Genomic DNA, 17,679 nt, shown 5'->3' with positions numbered 1-17,679 from the left:
ATGAAGTTACAGTAAACTATCATCACCAAAAAGCGAGACAAAGGAAAAGTCAACAACAATGGTACAGTAAATAAGATGCATTAACTGAGACATACAGTTAATCTCTGACCTATATTTAATATTTCATTGTTCAAGAATTTTCAACTCGACTTTCATATTGAAGTCTAATACTCTTTTGTCAAATCAGTTTATTTAAAGCCATTATAAAAATTATAGATTGTCACAATTATAAAAAGCTAAATAAATGTTTCCCAATAATAAGTTAGACTTTATCTATAATGTTTCAATTAATAATAGTTACTCGTAATAACTACAACTTACTTAATCAAATCATCTAGTTATCTGAATTTCCTATAAAAGAACTAAGCTTTTGATTGATATTTATTTATTTGAAATCAACCTGTCTTGCCTCAGCATTTTTTCCATGCCCCAGAAGAAGATAACATACCTTTGAAGAATCTGAACTTTTCATATATGGTTCAGCACAATGTGTAATACTTCCCTGTAATACTTTTTCTATTCTAGCCACAAGGAAAATGTCAGTATGAGGACATGTGACCGAGAATATTCCCTAGAAATAAAACAAGAGATAAATATAAAAGGAAAATGCACACACGTTTTACATCACATAATAGAAAGCCATCCAAACCATGTAGGACAACTCTCTACTTGTATCCAAAATCCTACTAATTCTTTAGGTTACTAGTTCTTACCTGCTTTGGGTATTGTAACACAGTTTCATGAATGTCTTGAATTCTGTGTAAGCTATCACCACTGCCATTCATCGCTTGCTGAGACGCATTGGATATCATGTGCCTTACTGAGGCGTGATTCAAATCAACATGGAAATCTGCTGAAATCTTCCGGTTGTTTTTAATATCAAATAGTGATAATGTGACAAAGAAAGGTTCTACCTAGACATTTAAAAAAAGAATCAAGTGTCATTGCTGGTATCTACGTTACTATAAAAATGTGTGTGAAAGGAAGATGAGTAACATTTTTATAAACAATTACACACAGCCATCACTGTAGATATTACTGACAAGATGTAAAAGACAGTGAAAGAAAAATTCCACTTTCTACAACACAAAAAGATTAGCAGCAAAGTTACTTTTTGTTGGATTTAGGCTCTCATTTTGATTTAAAGGAGTAGAAAAAAAAAAAAACCCACAATATAAGTTTCTCAATCACAGTAAGGAATTCCTGCCATTGAGAATAGTGCCAACAAAATATTAAGACATTCATTACCATATTAACAGAAAATAATTAGATGAATTATTTACATTTGTCGTTGGTCCTTCTTCGTTTTCTGCAACGCAGCTTTGCAAATTAAAAGATAAATCATTACACTTCACAAGAATTTTTTTTCCAAATTTCTCTTCAAATGGCTTCACTTCTGGTTCAATACCAGAAAAGTCAAGTTTCTTTAAAAAGAGAAAAGAAAAATTAAGGTAAGTCGTTTTTCATCTCAAAAGGATCAACGTAAAAGAAAATAATATGCTTCCTTGTAAAAAGTCTAACCTGTGCATCTGGATCCAATGCAAAAAGTTTAACTCTGCTTTCACTTTTCAACTTGATTTCTGCTTCTCTGGTACTCTGTTCAAAATAAGAAAAAAAGGCTTAGTATCACACTATTAAATTAAAGTGGTTTTCAATTTCATTCCTTTTTCTGTGATGTTCAAAGCTTTACATGTTCTTAATTCATGCACTCTTCTCTCCCTAACTGAGCTTTGCAACTCCTTAGTTTAAATTGCTCCATCATGTCCAGGTAAAAAGTGAGAGAAGACTACTCTCCTCTAAAGGCTTTTCCAGGCCTAGAAACACAAAAACTTACATCAGCAACATGTAACCTTCCAAGCTCATGGGAAGTATACTCCAGTGTAGCTCATATAACAGTTTGGCTCCTTAAACAATAACCTTCATAACACTATTTTACAAAAAAAAAAAAAAAAAAAAAAAAAAAAAAGTATGAATGTAGGTTAAACCTCAGAGCTATCCTGAGACCATAAAATTGCTCAGGAAACAACAGGTTACCTAAATTAAGGAACACCATCATAGCGCGCTCTTTTCTTTTTCTTGTTTGGTTTTTCTGTTGTGTTTTGTTTTTCTTGAGCTCTACTGCCAAAGAAGCGGTTTTCCTGTGGGTAGATGGAAGAAAAACCCCAAAACTTCCAAAAGATAAAGCCCTCACACTTTGAAGTTACTTTGCAGAGTACACTGTACACTGATCTGCCTGGGATTCATGGATACCTACCTACTAACAATAAAACAAAAGTAAAGTGGAACAAAATAGAATGTGAAAACTGATGGTATACATAGGTTACTTTTTCAAAAAAAGGTATTATTTAAAGAGTATTCTATGATTTGTAAAGTCACAGGACATGACAAATGGACACATGCATGTGCCAAAATTACCCATGTAGGAGAGTTGCCATTCCCAAAGTAGTAGCTGACTAAACAGGGATACAAAGTATTATGTTACAGACAGGTGTCTACTTTTGGATCAGCCTGTATGGGTTAAAAGAAGTTACCAACCCAAAATGCTCATCACTGACCATCAGCTGGAAGTGATCTACTGTCTACATCTGCTTTGCTGGAGGTTGAAAAAAACTCCTACTATGTCTCAAGAAAAAGAAAAAAAAACCCCAAAACCCCATCAGCTCTAAGAGCTCAAAATCCTATTTTAGGTTGACAATAATAATAATAATAAAAAAGAATTTGACTTAAAGGAATGCATTACAGAATAGGAACTTCGGAGGTGTGATTTTGAGTATAGATGCTCTAAAGGACTTCATTTACTTTACTTTGTTATCTTTAAACACACACAGGAGAAAAGACAAGAGCTGCTGTGAAAGACACGACCCAGACACTCGATACCAGCAGAGTATTGGCAGACTTTGCTTGTTCAACAGCCAGTATGATTGAGAACCACAGGACTAAACTGTGAAGAAGTTTAAGGATGGCAAGAAGGTTGCATGTATGTTTTGGAAAGGGAATAGTCAGTGGCAAGAACTGAAGAGGAAGATGATCTAGTCATAGGAGCAAGACAGAAACTGTTTCAGCTAAAGCATCTTGAATAGGTTTAGATTCTTTGGTATTTTGTGCACTAAAGACAAGACAAAAATATGCATTTTTGACTGACAGATCAGGGGCAGTCAGTCAGAAGTCAAGAACTGAAAATGTAGGTAGTCATTGACCCTGTCTACAGCACAGCGGTGACTCTGTAATTCCATTTCCCCATCTGTAAAACAGAGACAATGTTTTCCTACCTCAAGGAATACTGGGACCCGTAATGGTTAAGGAGGTACTTGGACACACTGATCATGACAGTCACATAGTTATTTAAGACAGAGGTCTAATTTGTTTTCTCTGAAGATTAAAAAACAAAAACACCACCCCACCCCATTCACTCTTGGTACTGAGGCTACAGATAAAAGGAACATGAAGTAGGCAGGACAGACAGACAGACTGATATATATGTGTGCACATCTGTGCACTGAAGCGCACAATACCATCTTATTTAGTTTATGTTATAAACTAACAGCTGTTGGTAGAAAAAGGAAGGCTTGGAGGTGTATTCACAAGGGTTAAACCTTTCCTAGGAAGACTGTTTTTTCCCCTATTGTCAGGTGCTCTACAATCACCCCTGAAGGAATTTCTCTTTCCTCATAAGGATATGAGGTCAGCTATTGTGAAAATCTCGTCTTAGAAAAAGCAAAAATAATAGAGCAACTATAAACTCTTGTAAAAGAAGGCTCAATGCCTTGTAAGTCTTCCACTGGGGAAAAAAGAACCAAACTCAAACCCAAACAACAGCTGAAAAGACAATGCAAGAAAGAATAGGGGACAAAAAAAAGTCCTCAAAACAAACAGCATTTATATAAAGTAATCAAGTTAAGGCACAAACAGCGTACTAACACAAATGGGCAGATTTTTCCCTATACTTCTCCTCACGGAAGAAAGGCTAGAAAAATACATTAGAGCAAATTATTTTGAAAGGTAGTATTTAGTAAAGATGAACTAGAATGGGAAAGCCAAAAAACTTATTTTGAAGGAAACAGAAATTTAAATGGGTTATAACCAGGGAATAAAAAAAGCCAGTGCTTAAAGAGCTGAGAAAAATACCTAGCTTAAAGAGCTGCATGCTTCCAATCAGAAGGTTAAGGAAACAGGAAACAGCATTTGTAGTACTAAAACCATATGCAGGTGCTGCAGCCCTGAATAAAAGTCCCCTCTGGAAGTCATATAGAACCTAAGCATTCCAATAACTCTGACTATAAAGAAAGAAAAGCCTTCCATACAATAAAAGCATCTAATTTTATATTTGTTTCTGAAATAAATTTTCATAGCCTCATGTAAGTATGCTGTTTGATGCTTACAGCTCTTCCAGGGAAAACTTGATTGTATGCATCACAATCCCAATTAATTTCCAAATACAGCCGTATCTGGAGTTAGATTATCACATAATAGCTTTTTGTGTACACGTGCTAAGTCGATTACAAAGCAGTAACAGAAAGAATTAAGTCAGCCAACCAATTTGGGTGCTAAAAGCCTGTTAATGTATTCTCACTGGATCTTTTGATATGTTAGCTATTGTAATAGGTAGAATTTGGTTTACTACTTGTTCTCAGTTTATAAGCTGCACTCTGTTCAGGAGTAGTTACTAGGTCAGACAGATGCTCAGAAAAGAAGGGGAGAGCATTCCAGAGCATGGTCAAGCAGAAAAGTTTCAAGGCTGCAGGCTGTGCCACACAGAAGAAAGACTAAGGAAGTCACAGGAAGGAGTTTGAATTCTGCAACTTCAATAGAAAAAGGTCACCAGCTCCAGTCCTTAGGTGATTTAACAAAATTTTCTCCCTTAGAGAACTCTTGCAACACACAAGTCACTGATTTAACTGAAATAAAGTCTGCAAATGGCGTGAGGACAAGCTACTGTTATTTTCTATTTATTTCTATTTTATTTTATTCTTATTTCTATTTCTACCACACCTTTATAAGAACAAAATTGAAAAGCAAGAACTATGGCAATACAGGTAGTATCCATGAACTTGCCAGCTCATTACAAACACAAGGATCTTAAAATACATTCACATCATCACTGCTATTAAGCTCCTCTGCACTTCTAACTATAAAAATAAACCTCGACTATAGTATAACTAGATTTCTATAGAAATACTTTAGCACTTACCTGCATGCAATAAAACAATACAAAATATGCAAAATACAATACACTAATAAAATAATAAAACATGCTGCTTTTAAACAGCATGTCAAGATTTATATAAGCAACTTTAAGACAGTAGCTAGTTTGCTTCCAAAAGCAGAAAATTAAGAAGCTCAATAACCACATCTGTTTATGACAGAGCTCCTAAGCTTTCAAAGCACCACAAACCAGCTGGAAGCTAGAAGCCAATACCTTACCTTTACTGAAAGTTCATGTGGCTAACTTATGTTTAGTACTTTATATCCCAAGCTGGCATTTACAATATATGTTACCTTGGCAATTTCAGGATAGTAGTTATCAAAACTACTTGATGAGCTTTCCATTTTGCTTTGTTCATCATCTGAAATTATAAAACCACATTAAAAAAAAATTTAAAAACCCCAAACTACTCACAAAACTCTGTAGCAAAACTATTTCTGATTTTTTTTTTTAATTTTTTTTTTTTTTTAACTCTTACCCCTTCAAAAATGACAAATGTTAATGTAAACAGGTTGGGGACGACTCCATCATTTCATTTTTGATGCAGTGACTTCTTGGAGGATGTAACCAGTTACATAAATTGGTAAAGTAGCAGTTATTTCTAATCTTATCTAGAAAATAGCTTTCATATTAATTTTGATATCTGCATGGGGAAAGGGGATATTCAATGCACAAATGTATGTGACTTTTTCCACTATGCATTGTAACTTGATTTCAAGGCAAGTTCCCTCTGTTCATTAGGTTCCCAGCTCTACTCTCCAACAGTTACTGGATTTACAGAGCAACCATTCAGTTAGCTATAAGCATCTTACAGTTCTAAGGTCAACTGGGGACCACTGACTAAACTGTCTTTCACAGAGCTACAGGCTTCTCTTTTTCCAATTTGCTTTCGTTGCAAACATCATGTTAAATTCCAGCAATCTTCACCAAAGACTGTGATACTTCATTTTAAACTCTAATGATCCCTTTTGGTATATTGTGCTGTTTATTAGGCAGAACAACCTTCTATAACCTCTTCCAGGTTCTTCTGGATATGCATACACTTGGTCCCATAACAGCCGCCCTCCCCATACGCTCTCAAAAGGAAAAATGCACGAGAGGACATCTAGGCTATCCTTTTGTCACCAAACTATCAACTATGCCTACATTACATTCCTCACAGATATCTGCCTTACCTATTCTTAAAGAGCTCCAATAGAAAAGATTTGACACCCAAGGAATCTATTTCAGTACTTTAAGGAAATATTTGTGGTCAAGGGAGTTACATCTAAAGTCCCTCACTGCAACCACAATTTCTTATTCTTCTACCTACAGTGACCACAGAACAGATTATTCCATTTTCAGCAGCATTTTACACATTTCAAAACAAGTCCCTCCTAAGTTTTCTCTTTTCCTTAAACTGCCTCAGTCCTGATTTTTCGTTGTGGGTTCTATTTTTCTAGACTTCTGATCAGTCTCATTATTCTCTTCTGGACTTAACTCAATTGGAATCAATACAGAACAGTGCTATTTTAATGCCAAAAGGTCAAAACTCTCATCAGTTCAAACAGACAGTGAAAAGGCCTATAATTTTTATGACCAAAGAAAAAAAAAAATTAGCCACAGTAAAGCCTTTCTTTCCAAATGCATGTATGCAGATGTTGTCACATAACAGTATTAGCATTGCTAGAAACCCTGCTTACCTTCGTGAGACTCTCCATTTCTTTTTTCTTGCATTGCAGCCTCAAAGTTAAGCTGAAGGATTTTGTTCAAAGTGTTTATCCATTCTTCCATTTCAAGTTCACTATCTGCAGCTAAAAGGTAACTACTCTTGTCTTGCATCTTGAGCTCAAATGCAAAACGTCTGACTTTATTGTTCTGTAAGAAAATAAAAGATCTTTATAATCTTTACATACTGTCTACTCACAATCAAAAGAAGTTATATGTATTTCAGATCTTTTAACAAAAATATACAGTTTGATATTTTGAATAAGTGTATTATAATTACACTTTTTCCTCTCTGACATTTGACCTTTTGAAGTTATTTGTATCGCTGCAACAAGTGGAAGTATGAAAGGTAACAGCCCATTTTTCAGTTCCCCCTCATCATTCTGCCTGTAATCATTTTAAAAAAAAAAAAATTCTAAACATCAAGTCTTCATGTACTCAGATCATCTAGAAGTGAAGCTAACTAAGATCTACTGATTAAAAAAAAGGCACAAAACTATTAATATTTGAGTGAGAATCATTTGCACGTTGGGATTTTATACCGGAGGCTAAATCATAACCAACCTCAACCCTGAATGCCCTGATGTTGCTAGTCTTTTAAATATGCATGAAGTTGGGAATCAATTCCTCCTTTGTTCCTCAACCATAATTGTCATCCTGTTTGCACAATTTAAATCAAGGCTTCAAATGCTACCTGGCTTGACTCATGTTCCTGGGAATGAATTCACAACTCTTAAATTAAAATTTTATGTTATCATCATCAATTTAATTTTAAAAATTGATAAGTCATTAGATAAACTTTAACATAAACAATAAGACAGACTTAATGGTTGGGGGATTTGTTTGTTTGTTTGTTTTAAGTTAAATTAAATGCCAAATTACATTTTAGCTTCACTATGCCTCAGATTTTTCAATTAACAGACTAACTACTGGTTGGCAAAACAGTCAGCTTTCTACCAAAGATGAGTTTCTGTTAAGGAGGATACAAACAAATGTACAGTCGCCAGATATAAGGCAGTCTTACCAATTAAAATCAGTACCAAAGTAAATGAAAAATCTTAGAACAGTAACCTTTAACTTCCACAGTTTAAAAACTTGACACAGGTAGTACATATCACACTTCTCAGTTTTCACAAATCACTGAGTTAGAGCAACTATGCCTATATATATGACTGTATGTGTGAATACATACACTGCATATATTATGTGACTGCACTTCTCTGTGATGCAGAAAAGTCTCAACACACTTCAGTATTAAAACAAAACAAAAAGCCCAGTGAAACAAAACAAAACAAAAAAACCTCCAAACAGTATTTTGGGAATTCCTGTCTTTTCATTTAACATTTTTCAGTTTTGGGGAGAAAAAAATCCAACCAAACAAAAAACACATACACACCAAAAAACCAAAACCAAAACCCAAACAAAACTTATTGCACATATTCAGCATTCCTCTCATACAAGTACTGATAAAGGAGCATATTCTGCTCTATTCTGCTTTATCTTTAATGTCTGTTAGTGAAGTCAGCATTCTTCTCTCTTGTGCATCTACTGCCTTTGAAAAATAAATAAGCATATGTACTGAATGAAGTCAAAACAGAAATGAGAAATGTTATACAAATGCAATAGGAACTAATCCCCCCTCACCAAAAAGCCTTACTCTGAAACAAGTAGTTTGATTCTGAGAACAAAAGCTTGTAAGTATGTCTACCTAAGAAGAACAACCATTTCTATGAATTCCAAGTTAGACTACTGCAAAGTACAGTGGCTGGCGTCCATACAATTTTTTATTTTATTTTCCTCTTCCATTAAATGGAAATGCAATTTCTACTGTGTAGAGAACACTTTTCTCCAATATGAGTTTCTAGATGCTAATACAACACCAATAATAAGTAACAGTAAAACAATGAATAAAATAAGATCAGCAAGAGAGGATACAGTACCTAATATAAAATAATAAAATCACACATCTGGAATAGGGCCATTATGTATAATATTTTATAGCTGAAAATCTCATTTACTTGCCCCTCACCAACAATTCAAGTAAAGAAAATAGCTGTTTCCAACCCCCTTTATTCTAGCCATTGAATGACTTCTTGGCTTCATAGAAGTGAGCATTAACTGATTTTGCTTTTGCACCTGATGTTGATCCATAACTAGTGTCAAATTTCTACACACAGTTCTGAACATCCAGATACCAAGATGAATGCTGATGGTACTGTAGAATAGAGTTGTGCTGGTTTCAGCTGGGATAGAGTTAATTTTCTTTATAGTAGCTAGTATGGGGCTATGTTTTGGATTTGTGCTGAAAACAGTGTTGATAACACAGGGATGTTTTAGTTGTTGCTAAGCAGTGCTTATACTAAATCAAGGACTTTTCAGCTTCCCATGCTCTGCCAGGTGCACAAGAAGCTGGGAGGGGCCACAGCTGGGACAGCTGACCCCAGCTGACCAAAGGGCTATTCCATACCATATGACATCATGCTCAGCATGTAAAGCTAGGGGGAAGAAGAAGGAAGGGGGGGACATTCGGAGTGATGGCGTTTGTCTTCCCAAGTAACCATTACGCGTGATGGAGCCCTGCTTTCCTGGAGATGGCTGAACACCTGCCTGCCCATGGGAAGCAGTGAATGAATTCCTTGTTTTGCTTTGCTTGCCTGTGTGGCGTTTGCTTTACCTATTAAACTGTCTCTTTCTCAACCCATGAGTTTTCTCACTTCTACTCTTCTAATTCTCTCCTCCATCCCACCAGGGGGGACTGAGTGAATGGCTGTGTGGTGCTTAGTTGCCGGCTGGGGTTAAACCAAGACAACAGTATAGCATTCAAGACACAAGCCAACTATAAAACGTTAAGCATCCAAAGTACAGTACAGTTTTACTTAAAGACTACTGTATCAGCCCAAAACCTTACTTGCAATAGAACAAAGGAACAATAGTTAAAAAAAAAAAAAAAAAAAAGCTTCTGACAAAATCTGAGGAAACTTCAGGTTACCTGAATTGAACTGATGAACAGAAAGTATGCAACAGTACTTCATGAAAAGATGATTTAGGAAAAAGGGTGTTTTCAGGATTATAAAAAACCAAAAACAGAATCACAGAATGGCTGAGGTTGGAAGGGGCCTCTGGACGCCATCTAGCCCAGCCTCCCTGCTCAAGCAGGGCCACCTATAGCCACTTGGCCCAGGACCGTGTCCAGGCAGCTTTTGAGTATCTGCAAGGATGGACACTCCACAACCTCTCTGGGTAACCTGTGCCAGTGCTTGGTCACCCTCACAGTGACAAAGTGTTTCCTGATGTTCAGAGAGAACCTCCCGTGTTTCAGTTTGTGCCCGTTGCACATGTGCACTGGGCACCACTGAGCAGAGCCTGGCTCCGTCCTCTTTGCAACCTCCCTTCAGGTATTTATATAGGTTGATGAGATCCCCCTGAGCCTTCTCTTCTCCAGGCTGAACAGTCCCAGCTCTCTCAGTTTCTCCTCATAGGAGAGATGCTCCATCCTCCATCCCTTCATCATCTTTATAGCCCTTTGCTGGACTTTCTCCAGTATGCCCATGTCTCTCTTAGTGGGGAGCCCAGAACAGGACACAGGACTCCAGGTGTGGCCTCACCAGTGCTATTCAGCTGTTCAGAGGGGAAGGACCACCTCCCTCAACCTGCTGACAACACTCCCCCTAATGCAGCTTAGGACACCATTAGCCTTCTTTGCAGCAAGGGCACATTGCTGGCTGATGTTGAACTTGGTGTCCACCAGGACCTCCAGGTCCTTTTCTGCCAAGCTGCTTTCCAGCTGGGTGGCCTATCCAGCATGTACCAGAGCCTGGGGTTGTTCTCCCCCGCTGCAGGACTTAGCACTTCCCTCTGCTGCAGTGCCTTTCCTTCATTTGTAACTTCTGAAAATCTCAATGTTTTCTGATGCTGTAAACTAATATTGTTGTGCCCACAGTAGTCTGTACCAGAGACACAGGCTGAGAACCAGAAACAAGCCATTGCCTAAGTGGGAAACAAAGGGGGCCAGAAACAGCCCAGAAGATGGAGAATAGATATTATCAGAGAGAGGTGCGCCAAACCAGAGGAAGCTGAGGAGCAGAAGGAGATACATTTTAAGTGCAAGACAAAGACTACAACTGTGTTTAGGAACCACCTTTTTTGTTTGTTGGTTTATTTTAAAAACACAAATCAAACTCATTTCAGTGGAGTTGGCCAGAATTGTACCCTCAAGGCAAAACAATTTGTGTAAATCTGTGTATAGAACGTGAAATACGATTAAATTTATTACAGTTACAAGACTTCCCATGTGAAGTATCTATTAAATGTGTATCCAAAAATATTATTACAATATTTGGAAAAAAAATAATCCTCTGTAAAGCTGTTGTATCTCCCTGCATAAATCTTCTAAAAACTTAATACTAAAAAAAAAAATATTATTTAAGAAATACATTTGTTAACTTGCCTATTTCTAGCCAAGTTAACAAAACCCTAAAACCCAAGATTTTTTTCCAGGTATGCTGTGCCTAACAAAACAGTTACATGCTGTACTGTAAATACATAACAGAATCACAAGGGAAAAAAAAATAATCTTTTCTTTGGCACTTGCTACTGACAAACATTTTACCAAAGCCCTTAACTTTTTAAAATAAGGAAAAGCACATAAAAGTAACATTATAAAGGTCAAATGAAAGCATCTGGAAGGGTGACTGAATTTAATACAATTCCCACAACAAAAATCCCACACAAGAAGCTATGCAGAACATTTTACAGCTCATGTAAGTACACAATGTAACTGAAATGAACTTTAATTTTATGTTGTCATTACTTTGCCATGATTTAAGGTTGGGAGTTTTTGTGTGTTTGCCTTAAAATTTTGTTTGATATTTTTGATAAATACTTGACATCAACTAGTAATTTATGTTCTTTTCAGAAAGATTTTTAAAATTCAGCCTCCTGCCCTTTAAAATCTCATTCGCTGTTTTTGCAAGATGCAGCGTGTCTAACTGTTCCTCTCATAATAGGTACTTATCTACATCTGACAAAAGTTATCTGTAATTTTAAAAAATCCATTTGCTATCAAATACAGAATTAACTAGAGAACAGGCAGAAAAATTATAATTACCTGAACCACTCCCATGCATGAATCTAGAAATATTGATCCTTTAGGTTCTTTTGATATTTTTTCATCTTTGTAGAAATTGAGATTATAGGATCCATCACCAAGTTGGATTAAGTGGAAAAATCTTCTTTTAAATGACTAGTGAAAAGAAAGGAGGAAAGAAAAGCAATTACTACAGTAGTATTAATCAGCTTCATATTACAAAACCCATAAGTGCTATTTACACAGCAGGTTATAGAAAAAAGCTTTTATTTGCACATAACCTAATCAGTATCCTCAGAAAATAAACCAGAAATCAGTAATCTAAAAAAAAAAAAAAAATTAAAAAATTAACTTAAAAACCTGCAGCAAGATTGTACTACATTATTTGAAAGTATTTCTGACCCATTGAAAGGTGTTTAAAACTGATTTAAGTAGAATAAAAGGAAAGTAAGATTTCACAGATATAAGTTACATACAAGCTTCCCTCTTTCATCCCACACTTTTTTTTTTTTAAGAATTAAACCACGTACAAATTGACTTCTCAAAGGCACAGTGATATTTAATATTGGTGTTCAGTTTTTACCATGCGTAAGACATTCTTAAACTTACTCTCATTGTCACACTGATTGCACTATTCATGTTGCCTTTGTACAGCCATCCTTGTTTAGTTATTCCACCCTTCTGAGACCCAAGAGATGCTGCATCCTGGAGATGAAGAAAGGGAGATTAAAAAAAAAAAAAAAAAAGGTAAAGTTTTGCATTACAGTCTGAAATTGTTGTATTTATTGAAAATTTCAGAAGTCATTTTTAAAAGATGGAATAGCTATGCTCATAATGTAATGATAATAATGTACTATGAGTCCCTGGTGAAAGTCTATAGCTTTCGAATTCCAATTATTTTATTTAAAGACCAGGGATGAGATTGACCTCATCTAACTTTTGATAGGTAACCTGGCCACTTATATAGGCTTTCTCTATGGCAAATATTAGTCAAGATAAATCCCACTGAAATAGAGGAAAGAGGGAAAACTCAAAACTGAAAACATTTACTTACATTTACTTTGTAAGCTTTTTAATATATTCTAATCTTCCAGTGCAAGAATTTTTACCAATTTCTATTAACAAAAAGAACAATGTAAACTCATGCTTATCCAAAACTTCAACCGAGATTTCTCAAACCATTTTGCTTTACATGTATTACTTCAAAGACTTTACTTCCTTAAGAATTTACAGAGAACTAAGTCTTGAACTCCTGAATTGGATCTGCCCTTTTAGAGATCTGAATCAAAGCTTTCTAAAGAGAACAAGACCAAACTTAGCAGTGATGGCAAGTTCACAAATAGCAGATCCAATGCATGTACCACACATCACACCCACTGCCTGTATACCACTTCCATCTGCCAGTTGATGGAACTTAGAAACTACATCAAAATCCATAGGATGTTAACAAATACCAAAAAGCAGTAGTCTACTATCAAAACCAATCAAAATGAAAGATTTATAATTGCCACAGAATAAATATTTAATATTCAGTTCAAGTAATCTTTTAGAGCAGTACCATGCTGACTTTACTATGGTTTCCAGTTGATGTAACCCATTTTGACACAACAAAAACATTAACAAATTAGACATGTAGGAAGATTTTCAACCAACTAGAGAAATACTCCTAATAATTTATTATTGAAACATTGAAAATTAGCTGAGTATCCAGTTGAAAACAAAACCACAAAACTTCAAGTGCCTCAACTACTTTTTCTAATTCCTTTTCTCAGCTATTAAGAGAAGACACAACAAAAAGTGATTACATATGGGGGACAGAGTCATTAATTAAACTACTGAACATTAAAACCAAATTTTGGAATAATATGAATTAGTTCCTGGAACTAAATCAAGGAACATTCTGTAAAAAGTTACTAGTTAATTTATTTACAGCTTATGTAGTCTGTGTACCTTGCATATTCATATGCATATGCACATGTGAACTTCAAAAAACTGCAAACAGAAGGCAAAAGATGCAGCAATCTGCTCCTTCAAAAATTCTAGTCAGCTTGATACTATGGAAGTTAGGTCCAGTAAGGATGACATGGTCACCAACTATTAGAGCATCGGATATAATGCCCCAGAAGCATGGACCAGAAATACTCCATAAATTTTCCATATACCCCAGTGAGTCTCACTGTCCAAGCAATACAGTCTGCTTGTTTCATATTTTCAAGTCATTAGCCCCCACCCCTGTTCCATTACCTAGATAACCATTTTTCTTGTACAACAATCAAGATACAGAGACAACTGAAATCACTTATGGGTTTCCAACTATGATTCTCCACCTCTGCTGATGGGAGTTATCCCCAAGAAAAGGATGGTTTAAAACCACCTTTACAAATGTAAGATGATGAGTAGATGATGAATTATCATCAAAACTTGGCACAAAACAACCAATGCTTTTCTGTAATTTCACAAACCATACATAAGATCACCTGACATAACAAGAATTCCTTAATTACCTGTGTTAACAAAAATTAAGATTTAGCTCTATCAAGACTCTTTTTCCAGTTCCAAGTCTCTGAGGTGCACTGTTTCCCAATTCTGTTGAGCTGCATGCTGTTTTCTAACCATAAAACTGACTGTCATTTGGGCCTCTCTAGTTACACCATTTCTTTCTGTCAGGCAGAATTCCTGCCTACAGAGCCAAAAAGCTACTGAATCTTTCCATCCGACCATCTGTTAATACAAAGGAACCCAGAATCCAGTTGTTAACACACGACTTTTACACTGAAAACATACTTCCTGTTTCCAACTGGTAAGTTAATTTCCTCACTTTTATTATTACTGCTGCACACTGTGCTTCACCTTTTTTAATGATCTTTCCCACAAACTCAGCTCCAAAATTTACTTCAACAGCAACTGTTTCAACAAAAACAACTCCTTATCTTGATCCCATACCCCAGGCTGATTTAAAAATTCCGTTTACAAATAGCAACCTGATGGCCTGACAGCTCAAATTAGTTTTGGAAAGGTAATTCTCTCCTTTTTAACGATGCAAGATTAAACTGATCTTTATCTGGTTTTCCTCCAATTTTTAATCACTCCAATTTTAATCACAAAAAGTTAAAAACTTTTTGTTTTCTATATGTCTTTTAATAAATCAGCTTTCTTAAAAAAACAAAAAAACAAAAAAAACCCAAACAAAAAACGCACAAACAAAAGCAAAACAAAAAGACGACCAAACAACTTTTAATCTAAGATTTGCATATAGGCTTTTTGGAATACAAGGATGTTAACGTTTGAAAGAAAAACCTCTTGCATTAATTCTTCCCTTGAGGAAAGAATTTATGGTCCCCCCACCCTATTCCCATTAAGCTCCCTTTTCTTCCTAGCATGGTTTTTTCTTGTGTTTATATTTTAAGTTCCTCAAAGAGTAGCAGACCTCTTCTCCAGTGACTGTACCCTCTGAAAGAGATATGACATTCCTGCCTGCTCTAACAGGAAACTGGGCAGAAGGAAACAGGAAGTCCTCTCCACTTACACTTCCTAGTATAACACATACCATCTGATAATAGCCAAGCTATAGTTTTTCAGTGTTTAACTAACTCTAGCTGTAAGTATTTTTCCTAGTAACAGTCAATTATACCTCCATTTATTTTTTCTTATGTTTAACTCACTGTTTTCTAAAACACTTCTGTTGTCAGAAATATTATCACAGTAAATAATGTCAAGTCTTTCTAATTTCAGTATAATATAAATCATAATTATCCTCATCTTACAAATTGGAAGATTTGGATACAGATGTATGAAATTATTTGTCCAAATATCACAGTGCAGATTAATAGCAGCACTGGAGAAATGGCATCCTCAGACTACCTGTTCTGAACTATTGTTCTACCTGAATCTACCTATTCAGATGCACTCCCTGAACTACTTTTTCCACATTTAATCCAGGAAAACTTGTAAGGAACTACTTTTATTTCATATGCAGCAGTTCTGAATACAACGACTTTAGAAGCAAACTAACGGTCAATGAGTAAAAACCACAAAAAATTATTTTATTTTATTTTAATTCTTTTCTGTGATGCAAGAGTTCAAGTACTCATAAGAAAAGAAAACACTGGCATTTAAACACTGTGTTTTGAAACAAGGTGTGGTAAAAATTAAATAAATCACACAAACAGTAGCAGCAGTTACTGAAAAAAAAAAAGTCTTTGACATTTGAAACATACTTGAAAATTGCTTGAGGCAATAGATGTCTGGTTTCACTAAGCCAATGACAAAAAAGAAAATACCTTAGAGTTTTAGTCAATTTTTTAGCTTTTGTTTCCATGATGGATCTCCAAGTCTTATCCTATACTCAAATTTGTGACAAACTCATTTTAATTCACACTGTACGCTATACTGTCATGCATGCTTAAGTGTGTGTACTGTCATGTTGGAACAGATCCACCTACGATTTTACTCAACTTCGTGATTAAACTGCATGAAACATTTCTCTCTATATACCCGTCTACAGAGAAACAGTATAAGACAAGACAGATTTTATGAAAGCTGAAGGATTATACATCGCCAAGTATTAAAACTTCAATTTCACCATCTGTCAAAACTTGTTCTACTCACATGACAGATCTCAGGAGTACAAGGCTATTTGAAAGGAGATAGGTAAAATAACTACATTTGTTTCCCAGTCAGGCTGTTCAAGCTAATCTCTGTTTTCATTTACTGACATCAACACTTAACCCAACTTGTAACGTCTCCTTATCCAACATTCTTTACTGAAAGCAAGAGAAAGTAAGGAACTACTATTATCTCACCTCATCTTTATCTGCTTCTTCATCCACTTCATATAAATGAACTGGAAGCTTCTCCGATTTTGTCCCTTTACTAGGAAAGAAAAAGCTTCTAAAATGCTAGGAATTTTGTGATTAGTTACATATTTTATAGCTGCAAAAATAAAGATGTTATTTTCCTAACCGAAGAGGAAAAAGCACAAGAATAACTAAGTAAAAGCATGTATTTTTCATGAAATAGATTTCTTAGCCAGCAATTTTCCTAACTTGCACATCTGCCCACAGCCTTTCTTTTGTTCTGCTTGCCACTGTCCTTATGTGTAACTGAAGGGAACCAAATGCCTTCTTCATTCACTGCACTCCTAATATCTTAGGAGCAAGAATTCATACCTGCAACCATTGTCTCCTTTTAGGACAATGCGTTTATTTAAATTCCTATTGACTATTGTGGTTTCTGTTCAGGGCAAGTGAAAACCAGGTACTGACTTTTACAAAACCTGTGAGTATATCAGAACTTTTCACAGGAAAAGAAAGCTATTTTGAAACTGATAGATGTAGGAGAGCAGGTGGGGAAGACATAGATCTTCCAGAGTTGTGGGATTCAGAGTATTCAGCCACTCAGATATTTTAAGTTAAGGGTCTAACCTCTATACTCTCCCTACAAAATTTTGAAAAAATTGGAAAATATTTCTCTAGCAAGATGTTTTAGAAAGTCTGTAATAGATGTAGATTAGGGTTTTGCTTTGAATCATGCTGTGAAAATCTGCACTAGTTCAAACACTTGTTCTAACCATCTCAGTTAGGTTCTATTCCCTAAGCTCCTAAATAAAGTTCCAAAAGATGCCTTTGAAGCTACAAAAACAGGATATGACCATTTTAGTTTTAGATGAAACTTTAGCCCATTT

General features: G+C 35.5%; 1 protein-coding gene across 2 annotated transcripts in view; it reads right to left on the bottom strand.

Annotated features, from left to right (window-relative positions):
- DOCK9 (dedicator of cytokinesis 9) overlaps positions 1–17,679 on the bottom strand; it is a 136,918-nt gene that overhangs the window by 70,265 nt on the left and 48,974 nt on the right. For both annotated transcript variants that reach the window (XM_075526447.1, XM_075526456.1), the window contains exons 5-13: positions 16,799–16,868; positions 12,606–12,701; positions 12,018–12,152; positions 6,886–7,060; positions 5,497–5,564; positions 1,522–1,596; positions 1,284–1,424; positions 714–914; positions 449–571 (exon numbers count right to left, since the gene is read on the bottom strand). In XM_075526447.1, the coding sequence (XP_075382562.1) occupies positions 449–571; positions 714–914; positions 1,284–1,424; positions 1,522–1,596; positions 5,497–5,564; positions 6,886–7,060; positions 12,018–12,152; positions 12,606–12,701; positions 16,799–16,868 (1,084 nt within the window). The remainder of the gene's footprint in view (positions 1–448; positions 572–713; positions 915–1,283; positions 1,425–1,521; positions 1,597–5,496; positions 5,565–6,885; positions 7,061–12,017; positions 12,153–12,605; positions 12,702–16,798; positions 16,869–17,679) is intronic.

The sequence above is a fragment of the Mycteria americana genome, chromosome 1, assembly GCF_035582795.1.
Source record: "Mycteria americana isolate JAX WOST 10 ecotype Jacksonville Zoo and Gardens chromosome 1, USCA_MyAme_1.0, whole genome shotgun sequence".
Classification (NCBI taxonomy): Eukaryota; Metazoa; Chordata; class Aves; order Ciconiiformes; family Ciconiidae; genus Mycteria; species Mycteria americana.
The sequence above is the reverse complement of the archived record's forward strand: the minus strand, read 5'-3'. Positions and strand labels throughout refer to the sequence as shown.